At 43.8% G+C, this 26,479-nt stretch overlaps 1 protein-coding gene and 1 long non-coding RNA gene across 3 annotated transcripts; one reads left to right on the forward strand and one right to left on the reverse strand.

The window, feature by feature from the left end:
- OTOS (otospiralin) lies at nucleotides 1-6,600 on the reverse strand. 2 transcript variants are annotated; one of them, XM_040431016.1, is made up of 4 exons: nucleotides 6,564-6,600; nucleotides 6,325-6,407; nucleotides 4,029-4,055; nucleotides 1-429 (listed from the first exon to the last, which is right to left on the reverse strand). In XM_040431016.1, the coding sequence occupies exons 2-4, from the start codon at nucleotides 6,380-6,382 to the stop codon at nucleotides 239-241; spliced, it is 276 nt and encodes a 91-aa protein (XP_040286950.1). In that variant the 5' UTR covers nucleotides 6,383-6,407; nucleotides 6,564-6,600; the 3' UTR covers nucleotides 1-238. The 2 variants fall into 2 exon arrangements, with proteins under 2 accessions (XP_040286950.1, XP_040286951.1); XM_040431017.1 differs by having other exon boundaries at nucleotides 6,325-6,446; nucleotides 6,564-6,575.
- On the forward strand, nucleotides 507-25,994 carry LOC120999986. The gene is made up of 3 exons (XR_005778712.1): nucleotides 507-620; nucleotides 13,398-13,402; nucleotides 25,983-25,994. It is a non-coding gene; the product is annotated as an uncharacterized LOC120999986 (long non-coding RNA).
- The last annotated feature ends 485 nt before the right edge of the window (nucleotides 25,995-26,479 follow it).

Consider the following 26,479-nt stretch of genomic DNA (forward strand, 5'->3'; position numbering starts at 1 on the left):
TCATAGCCATCTTTTATTGCTTATAAATATGATACCATAGGTAGATGAGTTGGGTTTACAGCGAAGATTTCTATATTTTCCTGTATCTTCGTTCCCTTCTGCAGGACAGGAATAATGCAGGGATCTCCTCCAGTCTGAGAAGTTCTTGTCACCATGTTGGCATTTATGTAACTGGTGCTGTCACACAGGCGGGCATAGAGCTTTGGTATATACAGCCATGCTAAGTACTTTCGTGCTTCTAATGATCATGATCATGGTCACGGCTCGTGTATCCCAGAGTATCTCCAATAGGGTAGTGAGCAAAGAAGGTGCGAGCTAGGTCATTGATATTCTCATATGCACCCATTGTGCGGAAGTGCTCCACGTACTGCCAGAAATCCGAGGTAGAGAAGGGCCAGTAAGGATGAGCCGGAGCCTCTAAATACGGGTCTGAAAAGAACATCAGTTAGTGTTGAAATGTGTTCAGTGTCATCATCTGGAATATCGGAGACAGGATTAAAAGGAATCTGGTGATGAATCCTTCTTACATGCCAGATGCACGCTGGTCAGAAGATTCTAATGGTCTTTGTTTTATGTGCATCGGCCCCATTGTGGAGAAAACGGCTATTTATTTTAATGCTGTTTAGCTCCTGGGTGTAACAAGGGAGGTGCGGTTGCACCCGAGGCTGCACTCAACTTCACTGCTGGCTGCTTCCCCCCACCACTACTTTAACTGACAGGGCCAGGCAGTGAAGACGTACCCATGCCTGGCCCTTAAGTCTTGCAGAAGTACGTTCGGCACATGCAACCTGCAGGAATAAAGACTTCAGGGCCAGGCATTAGTCCATCTTCACTGCCTGGCCCTGTCAGTCAACGTGGTGGAGGCGTGATCAGCAGTGATGATGAGCAGAGTCTCAGGTGCAACAGCATTGCCTTTAGCGCACCCAAGGGCTAATTAGCATGAACTAAAAAGCCTATTTTCAACACATTGAGGCCACCAATGGACAAGACCATTAGAGTCTTCTGAACGGCGCACGATGGATTCATCGCCAGATGTGTGGTGACCGATTCCCTCTAAAGGAATCTCACTGTAATAACACATTAATACATTGTGGGGGAAATTACACCTGAGGGCAATCAATACGTAAAGTCAGTTTTGCTTTGAGTTTGCATTTCCATAATTTCTGTTTAGGAAATGTCGCATGTTTGATAAATTTGCTTCATCTTTTGACATGTCAGGTTTGTTTATAGATGTTACTCTAGTTTTTTTTTTACTCCACCCCCATTGTTTTGTAACTTAAAGGGGTGATCCAGGTACACATTGTTCCCTCTCCCTGTGCTTCCCCTGCCAGTCCTTGCAACTATCTATACTTGCGCTACTTTTTCTGTCTCGCTCTGGAGAATATTCACGTTATAACGCCCTCTGTGGAGACTGTATTTCCTCTGACATCATGACCAGGCCTCCCATGATCCTCACTGTCAGAATCCCCGCCCAAATGGTTGTGATGTCAGACCCATGTGATCTTGAAATGGTTGGTCGACACTCTCAATCCACAAGCAGGGGAGGCGGAGTCCTTCTTGTCATATCACATCTGTGTGGAGGGGGGTATTAGTAGGTGACAGCAAGGGGATGATGGGGGGTGTAGTAATTAGGGTTTTCATAGCAGGGAAGGGTGTAGTAAGCGTTTGCATTTCTGGCTGATCTTGCAGCACCAGCACTATGGGAAGTGTTGTGGCTGCTACTCATCCAGGCCCACAATGGAGTGCAGCGGGATCATGGAGCTCTGTAGTAAAGTAGATGAGATTTACACAATTAAAGGACCTATTGTTAGGATCCTGCACAACCCCTTTTAAGCTCCGAACCCGGACATACCCAGAGTTTGACCCAGGCAGCCCCCCTGACAAGCATCGGAGCATTTTCATTTTCAGGAGTTCCAGTGACGAACCGGGCTTTCCTTAGGGCTGCCAGGCGGAGGCTTCCACCCAGCATTGAGCCCGGTGACGTCACCGGCACTGATAGATGAGCTTTAGTGTTGCCCTAGCCTGTAAAACGGCTAGGGCAGCGCTAAACCGGCCCATCAGAGCCGGTGACGTCACCAAATACACTGCTGGGCCGAAGCTTCCTCCCAGCAGCGTATTATTGTAAATAAAAAAGCCCTTGCCCTGCGCGATCCAGCACAGGGCAAGGGAGCGCATCGGAGCATGACATCAAATGGGCTGCCTGGGTGAAAATATGGGTATGTCCGGGTTCAGATCTGAACCCGGACAACCCCTTTAAGTCACAGTTTTTAAACTGGCAGCACTTAATTAACACCTTTCTGACTTGCGCCATACATGTACGGTGGATATCAGGTCTTTAAAGATGACGTCTGCTCAGGAGTTTAGTGTCCGCTATCGCCAATGAGTGCCTCCTGTATCCACAGTAGACACCTGGTGCCAGAGTGTGTGATCGGCAACCACACCGATTATGGACTTTTAACCTCTCAAATGCCATGGTCAATTGTGACCACAGCGTCTGAGTGGTCAATAACAGGGAGTGCTGTGCTCCCGGTGACTGAATGGCTTCCCTGCAACAAAATTGTGGGAGATGTTCAGTTCCAATGGCAGCCTTGGACCTTCTGAAGGCTCCAATGCAACCCATAGCGGAGTTCCTGTCAAGCCCTGCCCATGGCAGGGTTTGATATTAATGACTCTCCCATGAACTGCAATAGTAAATCATTGCCGTCTATGGTAGAAGCGATCAGACAGTCTTATGTTAAAGTCCCCTAGAGAGAAAAACAATAAGTGTATAAAAATAAAAGTTTTTCCGAAATATTAAATATATATTATATTGGAATCACCCCTCTTTCACCTTTTTAAAAATAAATATAACAATAAACACCGTGCCCCAAAAGCCCAAACTATTAAAAAATAAAAGTATCCTGTACGGCGTAATGGTAAAAAAAAATCATAATGGGCGATTTGCCTTTTTTTGGTTGCTTCATCTCCCTCCAACAAATTTAATAGAAAGTGATCAAAATGTCATACAAACACCTAAATGGTATCAATAAGGACTACTGATGAGCCCACAAATAATGAGTCCAAATACCAAACACAGCCACTATCCAATGGACGGCACTGTGCTTGGTGAGCTGCAGGAGGCCTGTGGTACCTGTTGAAACCTCAGCCTATGGTACCTGTGGAAGAATCCATGCTCACCTGCTCTTCATCACTCCATTCAGGCTCCCTGGCTCGCCTCACTAAACTTCTGGTACCTGTAAACGTCTGGATGGGCAGGGTCACAGGTGCCGCTGCAGCCAATGACTGGCCTCAGCAACTACATGTCACCAAGCAGCAAGTGATCCAGCACATGACACATCACCCCTGAGGCCAGTCATTGGCTGCAGTGGCGCACGTGACCACGTCAATGCAGATGTTAACAGAAAGAGAACAGAAGACCAGTGAAGACAGCCCTGGAGCAGCAGTTGAGTATGGAGTTATCCACAGGTACTGCTCTCTGAGGTGGAAAGTTAAAAAAAAAAAAAAAATGGAAATCCCATAAAATGGGTTGTCAAAAAGTTTTTGGGACATGGCAGGGACACAGTTATAAGTTACACTTACCGCCCAAGCACTCTCCCTTTATGTGCTGGTGCCCCCCACTCGTCGTGATATAATGTTTTGGCTGCAGTGGTGACATTCCATATATGGCACGGGATCACTGCAGCCAGTCCTTGGTCTCAGCACTCAGTGATTGGCTGCAGTTGTCATGTATGGGAACTTCACCCCTCTAGCCAGAACAATAATGCCCAACAGGGTGGACGGATTGGCAGTGCTGGAAAAGAAGGGGCTTGGGATAGTAAGTGTAATTGTTAACTTGCCATTATCAGTGTCCCTGCAATTTTTTTTAAATCATCTCCGACAACGCCTTTAATGCATTTACCTCTATGTATGAAATTTTCGATACAGTGTTTTCATGAGATCTCTCATTCATTCTTTTACAGTATGGAATGTTCCTTATACTAAGGGGTTAATCATAATGTTTGCAAAGTAAAAACCAAAAATGTCTTTACCGTCCTCCTCGTGCACAGGTCTGGCATCTGAAAGTAAATAAGGAAATCATCTGTGAGAGACGAGTGGACAATGAATACTTTCATACCACAGCAAGTGGCAGCAGAATCCTAATGTCAGCCTGAATTCCTCACAGTGCTGGACTGTGTCCCGTACAATGGGGCCCTGTGTCCTCCGACTGCGTGGCACTCCCCACCACATGGGAGCAGACCTGTCAGTGTGTTCCCTGCCAAATCACATCCCTTCACAGGGGCAAAGGGGATGAATACATTCACCGCAGCGCACACCTCCAGAATCTCTTGCTGGTTTATTTTGGGGGTCAGTAGAGTGTGCTTCTTACAGTCTGTATAGCAATGGCATAGCTAGAAATGACTGGGCCCCACAGCAAATTTTTGAATGGGCCCCTTCCCCCCAGTAATTTTTTCGCAACCCCTTCCTTTCATTCCTGTGGCTAGTAAAGATCGCTCTCTCAGACCAGGCCCGGCAGCTGTTCCATCCGTTTCCTACACTGTCTATACTGCCACTGTATATCATTTCATTGTGTAATACTGTTGAGGGGGCCCTGACAAAATCTTTTAGTCCTCCTCCTCCTGGATGGGCCCCTTTTGGGTCAGGGCCCTAAAGGAGCCGTTTCCCATATAGCTACTCCCCTGCTGTATAGCTATTTAATGCTTTTTATCTCCCGCATAATATTCTGCAGATTACATTCACTTGAGTTTATATCTGCATTCAAGCTTGTGATATCCAGTGTATACAGTTACATTTGAAAGCCACCTAGTGGCCAGATTTTCTATGAAGATGACCATCAATAGCAACAACAGAATGATATAAGTTATTGGCGTGGGTCTTACTCCCCACACCATGGCATTCAGTTTTTTTCACATGTTGTGGTACTAGACCTAAGCACTTAAAATACACAGCTCCTCAAATAGTTTAATGGCCATGCTTGGTTACTGCAGCATATTATTTTCACCAGTATCATTTAAATAGGAGCAGCCCTGCAGTAACCAGGCATGGCCACCATGTGGAGCTGTATAATTCCAGTGACTGGTTACAGTTAAAGATGAGCGAATTTCATGTTATGAAATCCATTCACGCTACATTTGGTGGTAAAAGCAGAATTGTGTTATGAATTCCGTTACCAAAGACCATAGCGCAATTCTATGATGGAATGCATAACGGAATGCCTTTATTCCGTCTCCCCTGCATAACGGAAACGGGACAAATCCGTTTTGCAGCCCATAGACTTCTATTATGACGGAATGAATAACGGAATGCCTTTAGAGGATGTTATGCATTCCGTCATAGAATTGCGTTATCGTCCGTGGTAACGGAATCCATAACGCAATTCTGTTTTTACCACCAAACGAAGCGTGAACGAATTTAAAAATATTAAATTCGCTCATCTCTAGTTACGGTGCTGTTACTAGTGAAAGCAGGTGATCAGTGGTGGCATCGGGAGGCAGATCAGTAATTAAGTCCCTGGAACCCCTTAAATTTAGACTCATTTCACTGACTAATTCTACAGCACTTTACAGACATTAGCATCACTCACTGTCCGCAAAGGAGCTCACAGTCTAAATTCCCTATCAGCATGTCTTTGAGAGAAAACCGGAGTACCTGGAGGAAAGCCACCCCAACACAGGGAGAACATACAGACTCCATGCAGATGTTGTTCTTGGTTGGATTTGAACCTAGGACCTGAGCGCTGCAAGGCACTAGTGCTAACCACTGAGCCACCTCATAGGATTAGTATATACACCCAAATATACAAATAGATACACATATATACGATATACTCCCCAATATCTGGCCTACTAAGGATTTTCACACAGTGGTTTTCATCAGTAATGGTGAGCCAAAACAGATTGCCCATATTGCCTCCTTTGCTGTCTGGATTCATTTTTCCAATGCTTGTATCCAGGGGTTATGACCACCGGCAATCCAGCAAGGGTGGTCATAAAAAAAAAAGACCGTATGAAGAAGTCAGGTAAAAAAACAGGATTCTGAAAGGAAACTAAACTGTCTCCATTGTAGTCAGTGGCTAAACAAAGACCATTACAAATAAATCCGAATGATAAATTGCTTGATACATTATAGTAATGGAACATTAAAGGCTGAACATGCGGAGTATGTGGGAGTTCATGGAGATGTACAGTACATTGGTTTTTATAAGTACAGTTTATTGCTGGGAGACTTAAATAGCGGTAATTAAAGTAATGATTTGCCTGTATGTGTGTGCGAGTCATATTAAAGAGCTTCCAAACACAGAGTGAGGGGGTTTCTTTAAGAACTTACCAAGGAAAGTGCCGAGAAGAATACAGGAGAAATATAAACCGATAAGAAGCAGCTTCATTGTCGCCTCCTGCTGGTAATCAGTTCTGATAGGAGATGATATGAATAACAAAAAGCAAATTAGCCTACAGTAGAATGCAAGATAATATCACTATAAACCATACCTGTCCATTAGCATTACCCTCTACATGTGAAATATATAATACCAATACGCAATATTTTAATGCTTAAAAAAAAGTTACCTGTTGTGTCGATTGCTTGCTGCAGTCCGCTCTTCTTGCACTGCTTACCTGCTGCTTCTTCTCTGGGACTGAGCCCTCTTCTTCCAGCTCCCTCCCTTCCTTTCCTTGGATAAACAGGAGGCTCTTTCAGAAAACCTCATTTTTTTCCCCTAACTTAAAAATTCATCCAAACACTTCTTCAGCATTCCTGGTCAAAGGGGAATATCTGGTATCAGCAGTAAGGCTAGAGCTACACATCCAAGTTGGATTTTGTTCGACTGTCCCATCGCAGCCGCAGCATGTCGCAGTGAGACACCATTGACTATCATTATAAAAAATGTTGCACGACATTGGTGTGACCTGAATGTCGCATGACACATGTCGCTGTGTAGCCCTAGCCTAACTGAGATTCATGTGGATCAGCTCCGAGCGAGGTTCCATCTAGTTATAACAACCATGATTGTTGCAGCATTTTTGCATCCCGTGCTGATTAGAACGATTGTTCCTGACAGTTGGACCTAAAATAGTTTGGTCTAATAGGGACTGAAGTGACACGAGATTCATGTAATTGACGTGGACAGAGGGAAATGCATCACTGCCTACTTAGGCAGATTTGTCATTCGTAACTGAGAAATCTGGGTGATGATCCTTGTGGAAATTGTAATGGAGGCGAACTGGCCAGAGACCCTAAAGGGAAATTTACCAGTGGGCGCCCGAGCTCTCCTCATGGTTTCCAGCTAGGTGCATAATGATCTGATGCTCTGAGCATTAATTAATGCTAGGAGCATCAGGCACTTATTTAGGTGGCTGGCGGTCGAAGGTGTCCTCCTGAATTTAGCTGCATCAGCATCCTCAGGACAAGGATAGAGTTGAAAAATGTGGTGAGGGTGGCAATATTTTGTGCTGCACTATGATTTTTGCCTCTGCTGGGGAGGTACAGTCATGGCCGTACATGTTGGCATCCCTGAAATTTTTCAAGAAAATGAAGTATTTCTCACAGAAAAGTATTGCAGTGACACATGCTTTGCTATACACATGTTTATTCCCTTTGTCTGTATTGGGACAAAACCAAAAAAGGGAGGGAAAAAAAACTAATTGGACATAATGTCACACCAAACTCCAAAAATGGGCTGGACAAAATTATTGGCACCCTTTCAAAATTGTGGATAAATTTGATTGTTTCAAGCATCTGATGCTCCTTTAAACTCACCTGGGGCAAGTAACAGGTGTGGGCAATATAAAAATCACACACAAAAGCAGATAAGAAGGAGAGAAGTTCACTTAGTCTTTGCATTGTGTGTCTGTGTGCGCCACACTAAGCATGGACAACAGAAAGAGGAGAAGAGAACTGTCTGAGGACTTGAGAACCAAAATTGTGGAAAAATATCAACAATCTCAAGGATACAAGTCCATCTCCAGAGATCTAGATTTGCCTTTGTCCACAGTGCGCAACATTATCAAGAAGTTTGCAACCCATGCTAATCTTCCTGGGCATGGACGGAAGAGAAAAATTGATGAAGGGTGTCAACGCAGGATAGTCCGGATGGTGGATAAACAGCCCCAAACAAGTTCCAAAGATATTCAAGCTGTCCTGCAGGCTCAGGGAGCATCAGTGTCAGCGCAAACTATCCGTCGACATTTAAATGAAACGCCATGGCAGGAGACCCAATAGGACCCCACTGCTGACACAGAGACATAAAAAAACAAGACTACATTTTGAAAAAATGAACTTGAGTAAGCCAAAATCCTTCTGGGAACACATCTTGTGGACAGATGAGACCAAGATAGAGCTTTTTTGTAAAGCACATCATTCTACTGTTTACCAAAAGCGGAAAGAGGCCTACAAAGAAAAGAACACGGTACCAACAGTGAAATATGGTGGAGGTTCATTGATGTTTTGGGGTTGTTTTGCTGCCTCTGGCACTGGGTGCCTTGAATGTGTGCAAGGCATCATGAAATAAATCTGAGGATTACCAACAGATTTTGGGTCGCACTGTAGAGCCCAGTGTCAGAAAGCTGGGTTTGCGTCCGAGATCTTGGGTCTTCCAGCAGGAGAATTACCCCAAACATACTTCAAGAAGCACCTAGAAATGGATGGCAACAAAGCGCTGGAGAGTTCTGAAGTGGCCAGCAATGAATCCAGATCTAAATCCCATTGAACACCTGTGGAGAGATCTTAAAATTGCTGTTGGGAAAAGGCGCCCTTCCAATAAGAGATCAAAGATATCCACGGCACTCTCTGAATTATGCTCAAGAATATATGTATTTTATTTTGTTAATATTTGCCAATATTTGCCAATACCAACTTTGATCATCACATAGAAAAATCAGGGCCAACGTTTCGGTCCACCCGGGACCTTGATCACAGCCTGATCAAAGTTGGTGATCAAAGTTGGTATTGGCAAATATTGGCAAATATTAACAAAATAAAATACATATATTCTTGAGCATAATTCAGAGAGTGCCGTGGATATCTTTGTTCTATAAGTGATTGGCCTGACAGCCCCTCCATTGAGCACCTCCTTTGGGATTTAAATTCCCCTATTTTCAAAAGCGGTGTGCCGTTCAATAATTTTGATTCTTCCAATAAGAGAGACCTGGAGCAGTTTGCTAAGGAAGAGTGGTCCAAAATTCCGGGTGAGAGGTGGCAGAAGCTTATTGATGGTTATAGGATGCGACTGATTTCAGTTATTTTTTCAAAGGGTGTGCAACCAAATATTAAGTTAAGGGTGCCAATAATTTTGTCCAGACCATTTTTGGAGTTTGGTGTGACATTATGTCCAATTAGCTTTTTTTCCTCCCTTTTTTGGTTTTGTTCCAAAACACACAAAGGGAATAAGCATGTGTATAGCAAAACCTGTGTTACTGCAATACTTTTCTGTGAGAAATACTTCATGTGCTGCACTATGGTATTGCTGGCCCAGCCTACTTATGTTGTCCCTGCCTACTTGTGTTGCCCCACCTTCTGTCAATTTTGACCCACCTACAACATGGGGGCCACTTTTAGAGTTTTTTCCAGGACCACTTGCAGCCAGCCAGAACCGCAGGGGCAACACGTGAGGTGCACGGTGGGCCGATGAGGGGCCAAACAACAAGACAGTTCATCAGTTTACTCACGGTTAGCAGAAAGCCTCCCTAGGCTGGCAGCACAGTGTTGAGGGAGACAGCACGAAATCCTCCGGGGCACGCTCTGTGGTAGGGAAGCACCAGCCTAGATGGAGGTTGAGGTGCCCTTGGTGGCAGTGGTGTTTAGGGTGCTTGTGGCGGCTGGGTGCCTTGGTGGTATTTTTCGTGACGCCAGTACCGTTAATGGTGGTACAACCAATGGTAAGAATGAAGTAGACAGTGGTAGGATGCAACTCACAACTTTTACTGATGTTGGTTCCAGTTGCGGCATATACATCAGACAGAATACAGTCTTTTGCAATTCAAAGGAATTCTGTTGATCCACTGTTAATAGGTTTGGCTGGGTTTAGCTTAGCTTGAAGGTTCTGTATCAGTAGTTCTGGTAGGTGACTTTGCTTTAGGTCCCTAGTAAATCTGAGTTATTTGGTGAGGCTGCCTGTGGCTATAGTATCCTTCACCTAGATTCCCAAAGGTCTTTTATGCCTGGTTTGTGGCTTTTATCCTTTGGATTTTAGTCTTTCCTTTCTTTTGTCCCTTCCTGGACTAGACTTTTTGCTGAGCAGAAGTGCTAGATCTGCACTCTCTCCAAACTAACAACCAACTGAACCCTTTTTCCTTCTCCTTGTTACTACTACAACCCCCCTACACTAGGCCTGACCTAAGTATATATATGACCTAAGTGCTATCCCCATCTAGTGGTGGGATGTATAAATGACACCAGACCAGCCTATGAACAGGGATACAACAGGTGTTGCAATACAAAATGACAGGCAAGATGATAATGCCATTTCACAGTAATTTTGCAGTTCCCACGTGTCTTGAGTGGGATGCTGCACACTTCACAGTCCATCCTTGGGAGGCCACATGGTTGTCGTGCAAACATAAGCACAACAGCACTTCTTCCTGGCCACAGCCGAATCTGTTTAAATAGAATTCGCCTGGTGGGTGCCATGGCTTGAAACGAGTTGTGCTCCGTAATAAAACCAGTAAAATACATGTAACCAGGGGCAGGCTGGGAATTTAACGTGGCCATTTCTCCTAATGTAGCCTGAAGCGCATCTGAATTACTTGTATTTTACCCCCGTTATAATAAAGTTCTGGTTGCATGGAAACATTGCAGTGCTGGACACATCATTTGAACCACATGATTATCGTGAACTAGATCACAGAAAGATAGGGCTGAACAGGAGAATATTTAAAAACTTATTTGCAGATTTCTCTCTATTGGGTAGAAATGTTTACAGGTTTATACAACTGAAGGCCCTTTTATATAGAGTGATAAGTGCCCAAAGCTCTTCCCGATCATTACCCCTTGTAAACATGTCCAGCAATCGAGTGACAAATGGTCACATCGGTTGTCCAGACCTAAAAATCATTGTTACAGGTAGAATTATTGTCTTTCTTCCATTACGACAACTTATTCCCCATCCACAGGATAGGTGATAAGTGTCTGATCGGCGAGGGTCCGATCAATGGGCCCCCCCGATGATCACAATAATAGGGGCTTGTACCTTATGTGCCTGAGTACAATAATTTGATCGCTTATACTGTACCATAGATTGCAATAGTTTACGGTCTATTTACCCCTTCAGGACACAGCCATTTTTCACCTTCAGGACACAGCCTAATTTTGCAAATATGACCAGTGTCATTTTATGTGGTGATAACTTTAAAACGCTTTTACTTATCCAGGCCATTCTGAGACTGTTTTCTCATCACATATTGTACTTCATGGTAAAATTGAGTCAAAATATTGAATTTTTATTTATAAAAAAAAAATACCAAATTTAACCAAAATTAAAAAAAATTAGCAAATTTCAATTTCTCTACTTTTATAATAGATAGTAATATCTCAAAAATAGTTATTACTTTACATTCCCCATGTCTACTTCATGATTGGATGATTTTAAAAAATGACATTTTATTTTTTGTGGACATTAGAAGGCTTACAAGTTTAGAAGCAAATCTTAAAATTTTTAAGAAAATTTCCAAAACTCAATTTTTTCAGGACCAGTTCAGTTATGAAGTCACTTTCTGGTGATTACATATTAGAAACCACTCATAAATCACGCCATTTTAGAAACGACACCCCTCAAGCTATTCAAAACTGATTTTACAAACGTTGACTGTTTGTGGTGCCCCACGAGAATTAAAGGAAAATGGGAATGAAATTTAAAAATGTCATTATTTTTTTTTAGCAGATTTTAAATTTTAATCAATTTTTTCTGCAACACACAGTGGCGTATCTATCACGAGGCAAACAAGGCAGTTGCTTAGGGCGGCACTTGCCAATGGGGCCGCAAAATGCCTTGTTTGCCCCTTGTCCCATCCGTCTTATATGCCGGTATACTCAGAAGATCCGATGGTATATTCTAACCCCCAGGCGTTCCCATGGTGACGAGGACGCTTGCCTGGGGGTTATAATATACCATCGGATCTGAGTTTTCACGATCTCAGTGAGATCGTGAAAACTCAAATCCGATGGTATATTATAACCCCCAGGCGTTCCCATGGTGACAGGGACGCTTGCCTGGGGGTTAGAATATACAGGGCCACACCGCTCACAGGAGTACATTTATAAACTGTAATCAGTAACTTTAACTTTAATCATTGCTGATCTCTTTACTTGGATACTTTACTCTGTCTTAGCTCCGGTAACAGCAGGCAGTGCGGGCGGCACTCACTCACTAACATCACGCGCCTGCTCCTCCCACTAGGCGGCGCAGGCACGTGACATCAGTGAGTGAGCGGCGGCGCCGTCCGCCCGCACTGCCTGCTGTTACCGGAGCTAAGACAGAGTAAGATATCCAAGTAAAGAGATCAGCAATGATTAAAGTTACTGATTACAGTTTATAAATGTACTCCTGTGAGCCGGATCTGTGGATGGCACTGTTTAGGGGAGGGGGATCTGTGGATGGCACATAGGAATGGGTGGGGTTTAGAGAGGAAGGGGTTTGGCCTTGACAGGAAGGGGTGGGTAAAATTTATATTAGGGGGGTACCCGAGTTTAGTCTCGCCTAGGGCAGCACAAAACCAAGATACACCACTGGCAACACATCAAGGGTTAACAGCCAAAAAAAACTCAAAATCTATTACCCTGAATCTAGAGTTTACAAAAACACCCCATGTGTGCTCACAAACTGATGTATGGGCGCATAGCAGGCTTCAGAGTGGAAGGAGCACCATATGTCTTTTGGAGAGCGGATTTAGCTGGAATGATAATTGGGAGCTATGTCGCATATGAAGACACCCTGAGGTGGCCCTACAGTGGAAACCCCCAAAAAGTGACCCCATTCCAGAAACTACACCCCTCAAGGAATATTTCAAAGTGTGTAGTGAGCACTTTGACCTCAAAGGTGTTTCCTAAAATTAGGAAACACTTGGCAGTGAAAATGAAAAATTTAATTTTTTTCACAAAAAAGTTGCTTTACACCCACATTTTTCACTTTCCCAAAGGGTAACAGGACAAAATGCACTGCACATTTTGTTCCCCATTTCCCCCCGAATACGGCAACACCCCATATGTGCTCAAAAAATGATGTATGGGCGCACAGCAGGGTTCTAGAGTCAAACAGCAAAATATGGATTTTGCTAACCTGAATTGGCAGACATGGATTTTTGGTGCCATGTCACATTAAAAAAAAATCCTGAGCTCCCCAGAAATTAAAAACCCCAAGAAGTGACCCCATTTTGAAAAGAGTACCCCCGTACAAACATTTTAAGTGGTAGAAAGGGTACTTTTCTGCATTTGAAGACACCCTGAGGCACCCCGACAGTGAAAATTGCAAAAACGAGGCTCTAGGCATGCCAGAGCACATAAGGAAATTGAAGAAATGCCCAATTTAATAAAATGACACCCTTCAATATATTTATCTAGGGGTATAATGGGAATTTTTTTTTTTTTTGGGGTGGGGGGGGGGGGGAGCTATTATTGGATTGCCAAATGGAAAAATGCTAAACTGAAAATGTCTTCCCATAGATTAATTAAGAAATGAATGAAATTAACTTAATGGATATCAGTGGAGGTGTGATAAACTTAAAAGCACTCTCCAATGCAAAGGCCCGGTTTAGAGGGGCAAGTCTGACAGTAGTAAGTGGTGTCTTTCCTAAGCCCTCTAAGCGAGCAAACTCGACACCTTTTTTGGGGTCGCCTTTTTTTTTTGTGGGGGGGAAGTTCTCCAGGCAAATGCTGCCCATGTATTATTCTTGAGACCCCAGAAGCACTGCTGACTGAAATACTGCCCTCTCCTTCCTGAACGCTAAAAATCCATTAATTTTTTACTTCCTGAAATTCCAAGAAGGTCCCCCCATGACCAGCTGTTCTATTGATAACAAAGGCATTATATAATGACACTTGGGTTAGGTACACAGCTAATTTTTTGTACCACACCTTAGATTTTCTTAAGGGACTGTAGGGCTGTAGTACCTGGTCTGAAAGATCCACTCTGCCCATGAACTGGTTGTAATCCTGGATACTCACAGGTTTGGTGTTCTGCTCTGTGGTTCCATGGACTGGGAATAGGGTGGACTGATTTGCATGGATGGTAGTTAACACAAGAGCATCCCATTTGTCCTTGTATTTTAGCAACATCCCATTTTCTGAGCAAACAGCCTTGCTTTCCCCGCGACGCACTGTCTGATCTATAAAGGATTTAGGGAGCCCTTTTTTATTTTGTCTAATTGTGCCACATGTGCCTATGCCTCTGGCAGCAAGGCACTTCAGGAGAGGGACACTATTGTAAAAGTTGTCCAAATATAGATGGTATCCGTGGTCCAACAGGGGGTGGACTAAATCCCATACTATCTTCCTACTTATACCCAGAACCAGGGTATAATTGGGTGGCTCAATTTTTTTATCTTTTCCCTCGTAAATACGAAAGCGCAATGTATACCCGGATACACTTTCACAGGCATTATACAACTTCACACCTTACCTAGCCCTTTTATTGGGCAGGTACTGGCGGAAATTTAATCGGCCTTTGAAGTAGACCAATGATTAATCCACTGAGAGGCTTTTTTGGGGGGTATATACTTGACCAAAGTTGGAATTGTAGTGGTCAATCACTGGTCTAATTTTAAAGAGTCTGTCATTCCTGGGGGTCGCTTGGGGGGTGGGCATTCTTTATCATTGCTGAAGTGTAGAAATCTTTGAATAGATTTGAAACGGGCCCGGGGCATGGCAAGAAAGTAAAGAGGGGTGTGATAAAGAATATCTTTGTTCCAATATGAATGTATTGTTGTTTTTATTATAATGCCCATGCTTAGGAGAAGTCCCCAAAACTTTTGCATTTCAGTCGTGTTAGTAGGGGTCCATTTGTGGGGCCTTGAGAGATAACTGTCTGGATGGGAGGCAATAAATTGCTCTGCATATATAAATATTTGTTTGTTCCACCATCAAGTAAAATAGGTCATCAGTGAAGAATAATTTGAAAAAAATAATTTCACTGAAACCTGTGGTGTCTACATTGATGCCTGGAGTGGATGTAAATTCAGGCACCTGGGGCACATAGTTATCTGCGGGGATCCATGGAGAGTCACTTGTACGGGGCTGCGCACTACCCCTAGGACGCCTACGAGGGGGTTCATCATTAGATAAATCATTTGAGGAAGATGAAACAGACGGACAGGCTGGAGTGACAGGTGTCTTGATGGACGGACAGGCTGGAGTGACTTGTGTCTTGACGGACAGGCTGGAGTGACTTATGTCTTGATGGACAGGCTGGAGTGACTTATGTCTTGATGGACAGGCTTGAGTGACAGGTGTCTAGATAGACAGACAGACTCGAGTGACAGGTGTCTTGACGGACTGGCTGGAGTGACTTGTGTCTTGACGGACAGGCTGGAGTGACTTGTGTCTTGACGGACAGGCTGGAGTGACAGGTGTCTTGACCGATGGACAGGCTGGAGTGACAGGCACAGAAGAGTGGTAAATCGGCACTAACAGGGTTAATTATGTGTGAGGCAGGGAATGAGGCACAGAACTGATGATGACAGGCTGACAGATGAGGCACAGAACTGATCTGTGTTACTGATTGCGGCACAGAAGAACTGTGCTTCGGCACTGAAGAGGTTAAAAGGGGGTTAAAACATTGGTTGACTGAATTCTGACAATAGCTCCTTCTCTGATTGCTTCACTTACAGGAATTGGGACAATCAGAGAAGGAGAGTGCACACAGTACCTCCCTTAATCGCGTCAATGCGCTGTGATTGGTCTATCTGCAGTAATGGACCAATCACATTGATCGCCGGCCGGGAAGCAACCACTGTGTGCCGGCAAAACTGAACTGTCAGCACATCGCTCTGTCTGCTGACAGTAAAACAGCATCACGTACATGCACGTGGGAATGCGGTAAGGGGTTAAAGGGGTTATACATGACAACCTCTTTCTAACAAAGCTAGAACCAGCCCTGTATCTCACATGGATCCAGAGATCTCCACATCCATTGTTCTGCTAGATTTATATCAAGCTGACAGCTCAAGGGGAGTGTCTATTCTGCTACAGCTCAGGAGGCGTGTCTCAGCTCTTCCTATCACAACTCAGGAGGCAGTTGAAGGAAGAAACTGAGCATGTGCGGCCATCTCAGTGAGTAGGTCAAAGAAATAAGGTGACACTATACAGATGGATTTTATTGACTAACTCAGTGGCTATACTACATTTTTAATAACATGCAATTACAAAAGTATTCAGATCCAGGTGCTGGCTTGAAAACTATATTTTTCATGGGATAACCCCTTTAAGTCCTACTGCAGCCAGGGATTAGTAAGCAGTTGGCAATGGCGGGTTTGGGAGACTTTGCAAGACCCCAGGCTGCCATAGCAGATCCTGGCTACAGCAGATGTATAACACAGCTGGCACACGACCTGTATGAGCCCACTGCACACGGATGAAATAATTGTATGTCGTTTTGCACAAAGGGGTTAAAAAGTGAGCCTTAAACCATATGCTTGTGAGTGCAATAGTTTGAAGATTTTCTAAGAGATGCTCTCCTGGAGTATGTCAATGGTAATGACCTTCTAACACAGCTTTAGTATGTCGGACTGATCTCATCAGCTTTATGAGGAGGTTGTAGACTGGACTGGGGGGTGAGTCTTGGGGGGGTGAGTATTTGACCCTGCTCTTTATAATATATTTATTAATGGCCTTTCTACATATGATACTTAGCCGAGTACAGTTATTCTGTCACACACACAAAGGGAGTGCGGGAAGTGACCACTGAGCTCAACCCGCACCCCTGTCCCTGCCTGCTAACTGCCTCGCAAGTCCTAGTGGCAAGGGACAACTGGTCGACAAACCCTCAACTAGGATAAGTGCAGGGAAGACGGACAAAACACACAACAGAGAAGTCAAACGAACTAAGTCTATAACCAAGAGAGCAGCACAGTACCAGAGGAGCAAGCAGAGGATCGTCAGGAGGAAGCCGAAGTCAGAACCAGGAGGGAAAGCCAAGACCAAGTGATGAGACGGACGGGAAGTAGAACACGAGCAGGAGAACAACAAACCAGGTAAGTAATCGCAGGAAGGACCTCAATAACAGGCAATCTGTGGCCAGCAGATTGCCTGTTTAAATAGGACGCTGGCGGAGTCATGTGACGTGGCCAGCGTCACATGACTCCTGAGTTCCAATACAGCCGAGCTCCGAGTGAGCAGCTCGGCGATCAGCCCCATTGCGGTTACCATGGGAACGGGTGACACCAGGCGCGCTGATGACACGAACGCGCCGGCCATCCCCACCTCTGCACAGAGCGCACCGTGACATACGCCAGCCTTACCACTTTCCCGAAGAGAGAGCGGAGTTAGCGTGCCCAGCGAGTTTATCTTCTTTTTCAACAGTTTTCTTGTTCAAAAGAAGAGTGAAATGTACAGTTTGGAGATGCTGGGCAAACGGACTGTCAGAGAATGCACCTAATTTATGAGGAGCTCTGTGCGTTGTCATAACTTAGGTGCATCTTCCGGGAATGCAGGGATATCATAGACCGGCGTAAAACAATTGTCTATGATAAATTCACCCCACTGGGTAAAACTGACCTGGAAAAAGAACATTAGTTGACTGTATACTGAACTGTAGCAACCAGAGTCTAGCAGAGGAACAGCCTGCCGGAGTTCATCGTATCCGGCATAACCGGAAAGGGTCAGAGCACAGCCATTTCCCATTGACTATAATAGGACCCGGTAGAGATTCGGCCTGTTTCCGGCATTAGTGACGGGATTTGGCCGGAGAAAAACCTGTGCTTGCAATTAATGGGCTCCTGTGGGGAAAGGCAGTATCTGGCTATGCAGGATACATTGAACTCCGGCAGGCTGTTCCTCTGCCAGATAATTTGAATGCTAGTGTGTAACTAGCTTAAAGGGGTTCTGCAGCTTTTTCTTACTGATGATCTATCGTTTGTATAGATCATCAGCATCTGATCGGCTGTGGTCCAAAACCCTGGATCCCCACCGATTAGCTGTTTGAGGAAGCAGTGGTGCTGGCAGTAGCGCCGTGGCCTTTTTTCTGATTCCCGCGAGCCCATTGACATCACAACTAGTATAACTGGCCTTAGCACGGTTAAGCCCCATTGAAGTGAATGGGGCTTAGCCGCCCCCAGGCCTTTGATACTAATCGTGACATCACTGGCCTGTGGAAAACAACGAGAAGGCCACAGCGCTACTGCCAGCACTGCTGCCTTCGCAAACAGCTAATTGGTGGGGATCCAGGGTCTCGGATTCTGATGATCTATCCGTTTTCAGCTTATATTACCTACCGCTTTTACAAACTGGTGACTGGTGCTGGACACTTATACTCTTTGTGCTTTCTCTTCTTACTATTCACCAAATGCAATACATTGGATATTCAGATAGACTTTTAGAATTTTTACTTTTACGGTACATTAATGTACAGTATAATGACTGCGTACAAAGGACCAGGAGAGGAAAGAGGATTTAGACATCACGACGGGAAAGGATTCTTTACAGTAAGAGTAGTCAGACTATGGAATGTCCTACCCCAAGTATAGTAATGGCAGATTATATGTCAGCATTTAGTAAAGGGATAGATGCTTATCTAACAGCAAACGGTTATCATTAGTAAAGTCATTAATCGCGTATAATTGAGAAAAGTTGAACTTGATGGACCTTTGTCTTTTCTCAACTGAAGTAGCTCTGTAGCTATGGTTTTCAAAACCACAATAGTTATAATAGTTACTGTACTTAGAATAGAAAGTCAAAAAGCTTGGTTTTAATTTTCCAACTTACATACTGCATGATGTAGGACCCTGGTTATATTGTGTTATTTTTGCACTGAGTATTTTTGGGAATGAATATGCACCAGAGAATCACTGGCTTCTCACTACGCATATAAGGGCGCTTACAGATGAACATAATATGGCTGCATTTTAGCCTCCATTTTACAGTCACAATAAACAGACCTCCCTCTGTACTTCTGAACCAAGCCTAGAATCCTTTGGTGATCTAAGTTTTGTTCAATAGAACCCCAGGAGGTCCCGGGTACTAAAGCCATAATATGGACTACATTATGGCAGCTACATGATGGACATCTTAAATCAGCAGTTTGGGTACCAACGGCACCCTATGGGCCTTATGGACTTACAATTGGATCTGTCATAGTGTCTTATTTTACTGTCAAAAATATTGCTGCATTTTTTATTTTTTTTAATGTTTAAAGGGCTTCTGTCACCCCATTAAACCGTTTTTTTTTTCCTTTACTAATAATCCCTACACTGCGATCTCAGCATACATAAGCTAATTAATGATTTTCGTTCAGTAGAATTTGCTAAAAATCGATTTTTATAATATGTAAATTACCTTGCTACCAGCAAGTAGGGCGGCTACTTGCTGGTAGCAGCCGCATCCTCCGATCGTAATGACGCCCCCTCCGCTTGTTGATTGACAGGGCCAGGGAACGGAATCGTTCTCTGCTGGCCCTGCCTGTTTTCATTCAATATCTGGCGCCTGCACCGCGGCCGTACCTATCTTCAATCTGCGCAGGCGCACTGAGAGGCGGCCACTCACTCGGCCGCTCCATCCTCAATGCGCCTGCGCCGGGTGTAGATGTGACGTCATCGGCGCAGGCGCATTGAGGATGGAGCGGCCGAGTGAGTGGCCGCCTCTCAGTGCGCCTGCGCAGATTGAAGATAGGTACGGTCGCGGCGCAGGCGCCAGATATTGAATGAAAACAGGCAGGGCCAGCAGAGAACGATTCCGTCCGCTGGCCCTGTCAATCAACAAGCGGAGGGGGCGTCATTACGATCGGAGGATGCGGCTGCTACCAGCAAGTAGCCGCCCTACTTGCTGGTAGCAAGGTAATTTACATATTATAAAAATCGATTTTTAGCAAATTCTACTGAACGAAAATCATTAATTAGCTTATGTATGATGAGATCGCAGTGTAGGGATTATTAGTAAAGAAAAAAAAAAAAAACGGTTTAATGGGGTGACAGAAGCCCTTTAAGTAAAACATGTTATGCAAAGTGTTATGAATGTATTTTCATCTTCCACTGCCACCTAGTGGCCACAAAGGGAAGGTACATTTAAAAATTATTATTATTATTATTTATTATTAAAGTACCATTCATTCCATGGCGCTGTACATATGATAAGCGGTGCACATACATAATACAGACAATTGCATTAACCATGAACAAGACGAGTTACAGACTGGTACAGAAGGAGAGAGGGCCCTGCCCGTGAGGGCTTACAATCTACAAGGTGAGATGTGAGAAAAATGTGAGAGAAAGCAATATAACCATTTAGTTGTGAAGAATGTACACTGTCCATAGTTTTAAGTATATGTAATAAGTAAAGCCTTTTAGACACAGATGTCATACACATAGATCCTACTGCCCATTGAATTGTATTATAAACGGTAAGGTGGGAATTTGAGATATTTCTTCCAGTTGATATCAGAGACCATTATACAGGTAGAAGAAATGCCTGCTGAAGGTTGCCTCTGCCACAGAAACATTTGGCATGTCTGTTAGTTTTTTGTGTCATAAACGTTAGCATTACATTTGTCCCATGGAAACACCAGAACATTGTAGTATACAACAAGCACATCTGATATATGGCACAAGCGTGATATACCGTGAGGAACAGAAGTATTTGAACATCCTGCAATTTTGAAAGTTCTCCCACTTAAAAATCATGGAGGGGTCTGAAATTCACATTGTAGATGCATTGAGAGACAAAAAAATGGAAATCACATTGTATGATATTTAAAGAATCTATTTGTCTTGCACTGCTGAACATAAGTATTTGAACACCTGAGAAAATCAGTGTTAATATTTGGTACAGAAGCCTTTGTTTGCAATTACAGAGGTCAAACGTTTCCTGTAGTTCTTGACCAGGTTTGCACACACTGCAACAGGGATTTTGGCCCACTCCTCCACACAGATCTCCTCTAGATCTGTCAGGTTTCGGGGCTGTCGCTGAGCAACACAGAGTTTCAGCTCCCTCCAAAGATGTTCTATTGGATTTAGGTCTGGAGTCTCCAGAACTTATGCTTCTTACGGAACCACTCCTTGGTTATCCTGGCTGTGTGCTTCGGGTCGTTGTCGAGTTGGAAGACCCAGCCATGACCCATCTTCAATGCTCTGACTGAGGAAAGGAGGTTGTTGCTCAAAATTCTTCTTTTTCCTCCAAACACGACGAGTGAAGTTTAGACCAAAAAGTTCTACTTTGGTCTCATCTGACCACATGACTTTCTCCCATGCCTCCTCTGGATCATCCAGATGGTCATTGGCAAACTTCTGATGGGCCTGGACATGTAATGACTTGAGCAGGGGAACCTTCCATGCAATGCATTATTTGAAACCATGACTGTGTAGTGTTCTACTGACAGTGACCTTTGAAACTGTGGTCCCAGCTCTCTTCATGTCATTGACCAGCTCCTCCCTTGTAGTTCTGGGCTGATTCCTCACCTTTCTTATCGTCAGTGATATCCCACGAGGTGAGATCTTGCATGAAGCCCCAGTCCGAGGGAGACTGACAGTCGTCTTTAGCCTCTTCCATTTTTTAACAATTGCTCCAACAGTTAATCTATTTTCACCAAGCTGCTTGGCAATTGACCCGTAGCCCTTTCCAGCCTTGTGGAGGTACACAATTTTGTCTCTGGTGTCTTTTCACATCTCTTTGGTTTTGCCCATGGTAGTAGTTGGTGTCTGACTGACTGTGGGGTGGACAGGTGTCTTTAAAGCGAACCTTTCACCTGGATTTCACTTAAACTATTACCAGTACCTTATAGATTATCCTCATTCTGTTTCAATGCATTCTTGTGCCGCTTTCCTGGAATGTATATTGATGGAAAAAACGACTTATAAAGTCCTCGTCTCCAGCTCCTGAAGTCACGCTAGAAGTCAAGGGGGTAGCCCTTCCCTCACTCCAGGCTGTAACTCCCCTGCCCTAACCCCTCCTCTAAATAGTGTAACTGACACCCGGCTCAGTCGCCGGGACCGCGCTTGTACAGGCGGCGCATGCGCCGTCGGCCTCAGTAGCAGCGTGATCCCGTCTATCGCGCGGACTCAAGCGCGATCCTGTAACTGAATCGCGCATGGGCGGGGACGGACGGCGCATGCAAAAGTTGTGCATGCAGGACTTTTGTCTCCGCTTCAAAATCATCTTCTGAGCGGAAACATAACGGACCCCATTATAGTCTATGGGGTCCTAAGGGCTCCGTTTGGCTCAGTTATGTGCCTTTTCCGTCCTTTCAGTTCTCCTGCTCCTAAACGGAGCAGGAGAATGGAAAGGCTGAATGGTGATGTGAACAAAGCCATGGCACCACACAGATTCTGCATTAAATCAGGATCACACAGAGCTACATTAGGTTTCCCATTCACCTCTATGGGGCAGCAGTTAGCATGGAGCTGTTATGCAGTCACATGCAAGAATCCATAGAAACATTTATCATGGATCCTCAATTCAATGACTGGAAACCACACTTGCTTGACAGTGTGGCTGGTCCTATGGTTTATTATTTATTTTTTTCTGTGTGTGGCAAACGTTTGCAGTTTCTGAATTACTAATTTGCATCTCATTCATTTATTTTTTTATTTTTTATTAGGTATTTATACTGCACTGTAAAACTATGGTAGAAAACATAAAAAGAACTAATAAATATAGTAATCAAGCACAAGTTTTGAACAATGATGAGTAAGTTCTTCCTTGATCAGCTTACAATATAAAAGAATTAAAGGAGTTATCTGAGATGTGCCGTGATCCCATGCAGTCGCCACTTTTTGTTTGACACATGATCTCAGAAGTGGTGACCGCACTGGGTCGCTGCGCATCTTGGATAACCCCTTTAGGGGGTAGAAACAGGTCTGTATATGGCAAATCCACAGCATTAAACAGTGCCAGCAAAGTGGTTGAGAAAGAAATCTCATCCACATGCTGCATCAAAAATCTGCAGTGTAAATTGACCTGCAGTGCGGATAGGAAATCTTCACCGCAGATTTCACCCTTTACAATGAAGAGGACAAAATCCACAGCCATTCTCGTGGCAAAAACCGCATGTAAATCATGTGCTTTTTGCCACAGTTTTTGTTGTGGTTTCTGCCAGGAATATGCAGCAAAATCGGTAGTGGACTTTTCTGCTGTATTTTTAGACGTTTGTGGATGTACGGCAATCGATAGTATAGCCTGCTGCTCAGCACTCATTCACAGGGCTTCTGTCATGAGGAACATCATTGTGAAACTGGCGGACATGTATGTGCCTCCGTCTTTGTGAAAAATAATTCGTTTTATGCACATGAGCCTCTTGGAGTGATGTGGGTGTTGCCCCCACTCCTTGAGGCTCCTTTCTCCCTCATCTGGTCACGCCCTCATCATGTTGATTGACAGGGCCAGGCAGAATGATGTGAACATTGCCTGGCCCTGTCAATCAACATTATGAGGGTGTGGCTAGAGGAGGGAGAATGGAGCCTTTTGGAGTAGGGGCAACATCCCCATTGCTCCTAGAGGATAATTTGCATAACATGAGGTGAAGTCGCAGGGCTCTGACCCGTTGCTGTGACAGCCTAGGGCTTTGTGAAGGCTCCTAAGCCTGTCATAGTATCAATCAGATAGAGAAAGCGAAGGTAGGCTAGTATGCATATGTATAACATGTATTGAATCGTGGCCGATTACCTTGGACTGTTGTGCTCTGGGCACAACAGCCTGTAGCACTGGATATAAGGGTTGCCTCTGCTGCTGCTCACTGTCCCTCGAGTCCAGGGTAGAGGTTGGAACTGTCGCCAGATAGATCAGTAAGAGGGAAAAGGGAACTAATGGTGGTTCTGCTAAGGAGGACCGCCCAGAATAAGTGATGCTGGCATTATCGGTGAAAAACAACACGTTTCTGGATCATACTCATCCCTTTGTCAGGTGTTTTACCTTAGGAAACCTCTACCCTGGACTGGAGGGACAGCCAGTCTGTAAAAATCCCATAGATTACAATTGTAAAAAGTAAAAAAAAACTTTTTTTTTTACAACAAATTGCCCACATTACCCAATTTTACATATAAAATTAAACAGAATAGGTATTGCTGCATAAGCAAATGTCCAAACTATTAAAAAATATATATATTTTTCCTGTGCAGTGAATGCTATAACAGGAAAAAAATATGTGATTCACAATTTTTGGTCACCTTGTTCCCCCCCCCCAAAATTTTATTAAACTGATCAAAAAGTCATATACACCCCAAAATGCCAATAAAAAACTACAGCTCACTCTTCAAAAAAACAAGCCCTCATATATCTCTGTAGAGGATTTTTTTTTAAAAAAGGTTATGGGTGTCAGAATATGGCAATGCAAAGAAAAATTTTATTTTTCAAAGTTTTAAATATATATTTTTTAAAGTAGTAAAAACTACATAGATTTTATATCGTCTTAATTATTCTAACCCACAGAATAAGATGTTCATGTCATTTTTAGTGCTTAGTGAACACCATAAAAACAATCCCTCACCAAAAAACATATGTTAAATTGAATATTGACATAAAAAAATACAACTTGTCCTGCAATATATAAGCCCTGATATGGCTATTTGAATAGATATGTAAAAAGTTGGGGATGTTGGAAGATGCGGAGGAAAAAATGAAAACGGAAAAAAACAAAAAATTTGCCCAGGACTTACAGAGGACTTATCACCACAAAATGCAATGCAGTCTGAAAGCACCATGTTATAGAGCAGGAGAAGACGAGCAGATCTATATTTTAGTTGGAAAAGATTCAGAAAGGTTTTTTTCACATTTTTGGCACAGCCTGACAGCAGGTTGTTTAAGCATACAATGCCGGGAATCGGCTAGACAAGAAACTTTTTTTTTTTGTGGCCAAATCCCAGCATATCTGTCGGGCAGTGGCCAGATTTCCGCCGGACCTCATTATAATTAATGGAGCCAGCTGGCATTCCGGTAATATCTGGGAATGCCGGATACGGAGAATCCGGAATGCTGTGCTGCAAATTTAAAACTAGCCTAAAGCTTGTATTTATGCATTTATATCTTTGTTTTTTTCACCTCCTGCGAATACCTATGGGAACAGGAGGGAGATGTTATCAGTGACAGACAGCTATCTGTACGCACACTTATCAGTCACTGATAACACCTCCTCTCTGTACAGAGAGCTGTTCACAGAAGGTGAAGAAGGCAAAGATATAAATGCTTAAATTACAGGTTGTACTGAATCTTTTCCCATAAAAATATATATTAATCTGCTCGGCTTCTCCAGCTTTACAGCACAGTGCTTTCAGAGTGCATTGCATTTTGTGGTGACAGGTGCTCTTTAAGGCATTAAAGGCCCAGAAAACACCTTCAATAAATGAACAGCCTACAGACAAATAAAAAAGGTTGCCCAGCAGGGGCGTAGCTATACGGGGTGCAGAGGTAGCAGTCGCTACCGAGCCCAGGAGCCTGAAGGGCCCAAAGACCCTTGTGCCATATAAGAGACTGGCATAATAGAAAGTGCATGCTGGTCAATTTACACCTCTGGCTGGAGGGAAGGGGTTAGGTTAAGAATTTGGCATGAGGGGGTGCCCTTTCAATGTTTGCCTCAGGCAGCAGGAAGGCTTTGTGCTCCCCCGCCCCTTGCCAACAAGCACTGAGGGACGGGGGCCCAAGCTGAACTCTTGCACCAGGGCCCATGAGCTTTTAGCTACGCCCCTGTTGCCCAGCATTTCCGTTTAACACAAAATACAATCAGGAATTGGTGCAAACTAAGGTGTGTGGCTCACCTTGCTTCAAGGATATTGTGTCATTAATACAAAAATTGTGCATCTGTCTCCTCCTATGGTGCTAGCTTTATCGTGTCTGGTTACTCATTCCAGGCAGAGCATTGGGAGGAGGACCTTGCTGCAGCAAGCTACCTCCCAGCCAGCTGTTTGTCTGAGCTGAGTTCAGACCAAATGAATGTCCCACAGGAGACTTTTTACTGTGTGAACTGATAAATGAACAGGAGAACAGGAAAAAAAAAGAGGAGGGTATCATGGTCAGTATTATTTCGTTTATATTTGGTGTCCCTTTAAATAACAGAGATAAGCCTCCTTTATCTATATTTGGGTTTATAGGAACATTATAGAGTCCAACTCAAGACTGCATTAAATATTGGCATCTAATCATTGCTGCCATTAGTAGTGAGCTATTTATTCTGGGGTTACTAAATGGCGTTGGCTAAGAACAGAGCTACTGTTATTTACTGGAACCCCTTTTTATGTTAGGAAGACTATTACCACTAAGTGGTTGTCCTTTGAGCCTGTAAGTCAAACATTGTGGTTTAAATGAATAACTGATGACTTTCATTTGGAGAGAAAACATATTTAGAAAAATTGTCACTTTGTGCAAA

This window comes from Bufo bufo, chromosome 4, assembly GCF_905171765.1.
Source record: "Bufo bufo chromosome 4, aBufBuf1.1, whole genome shotgun sequence".
NCBI lineage: Eukaryota > Metazoa > Chordata > Amphibia > Anura > Bufonidae > Bufo > Bufo bufo.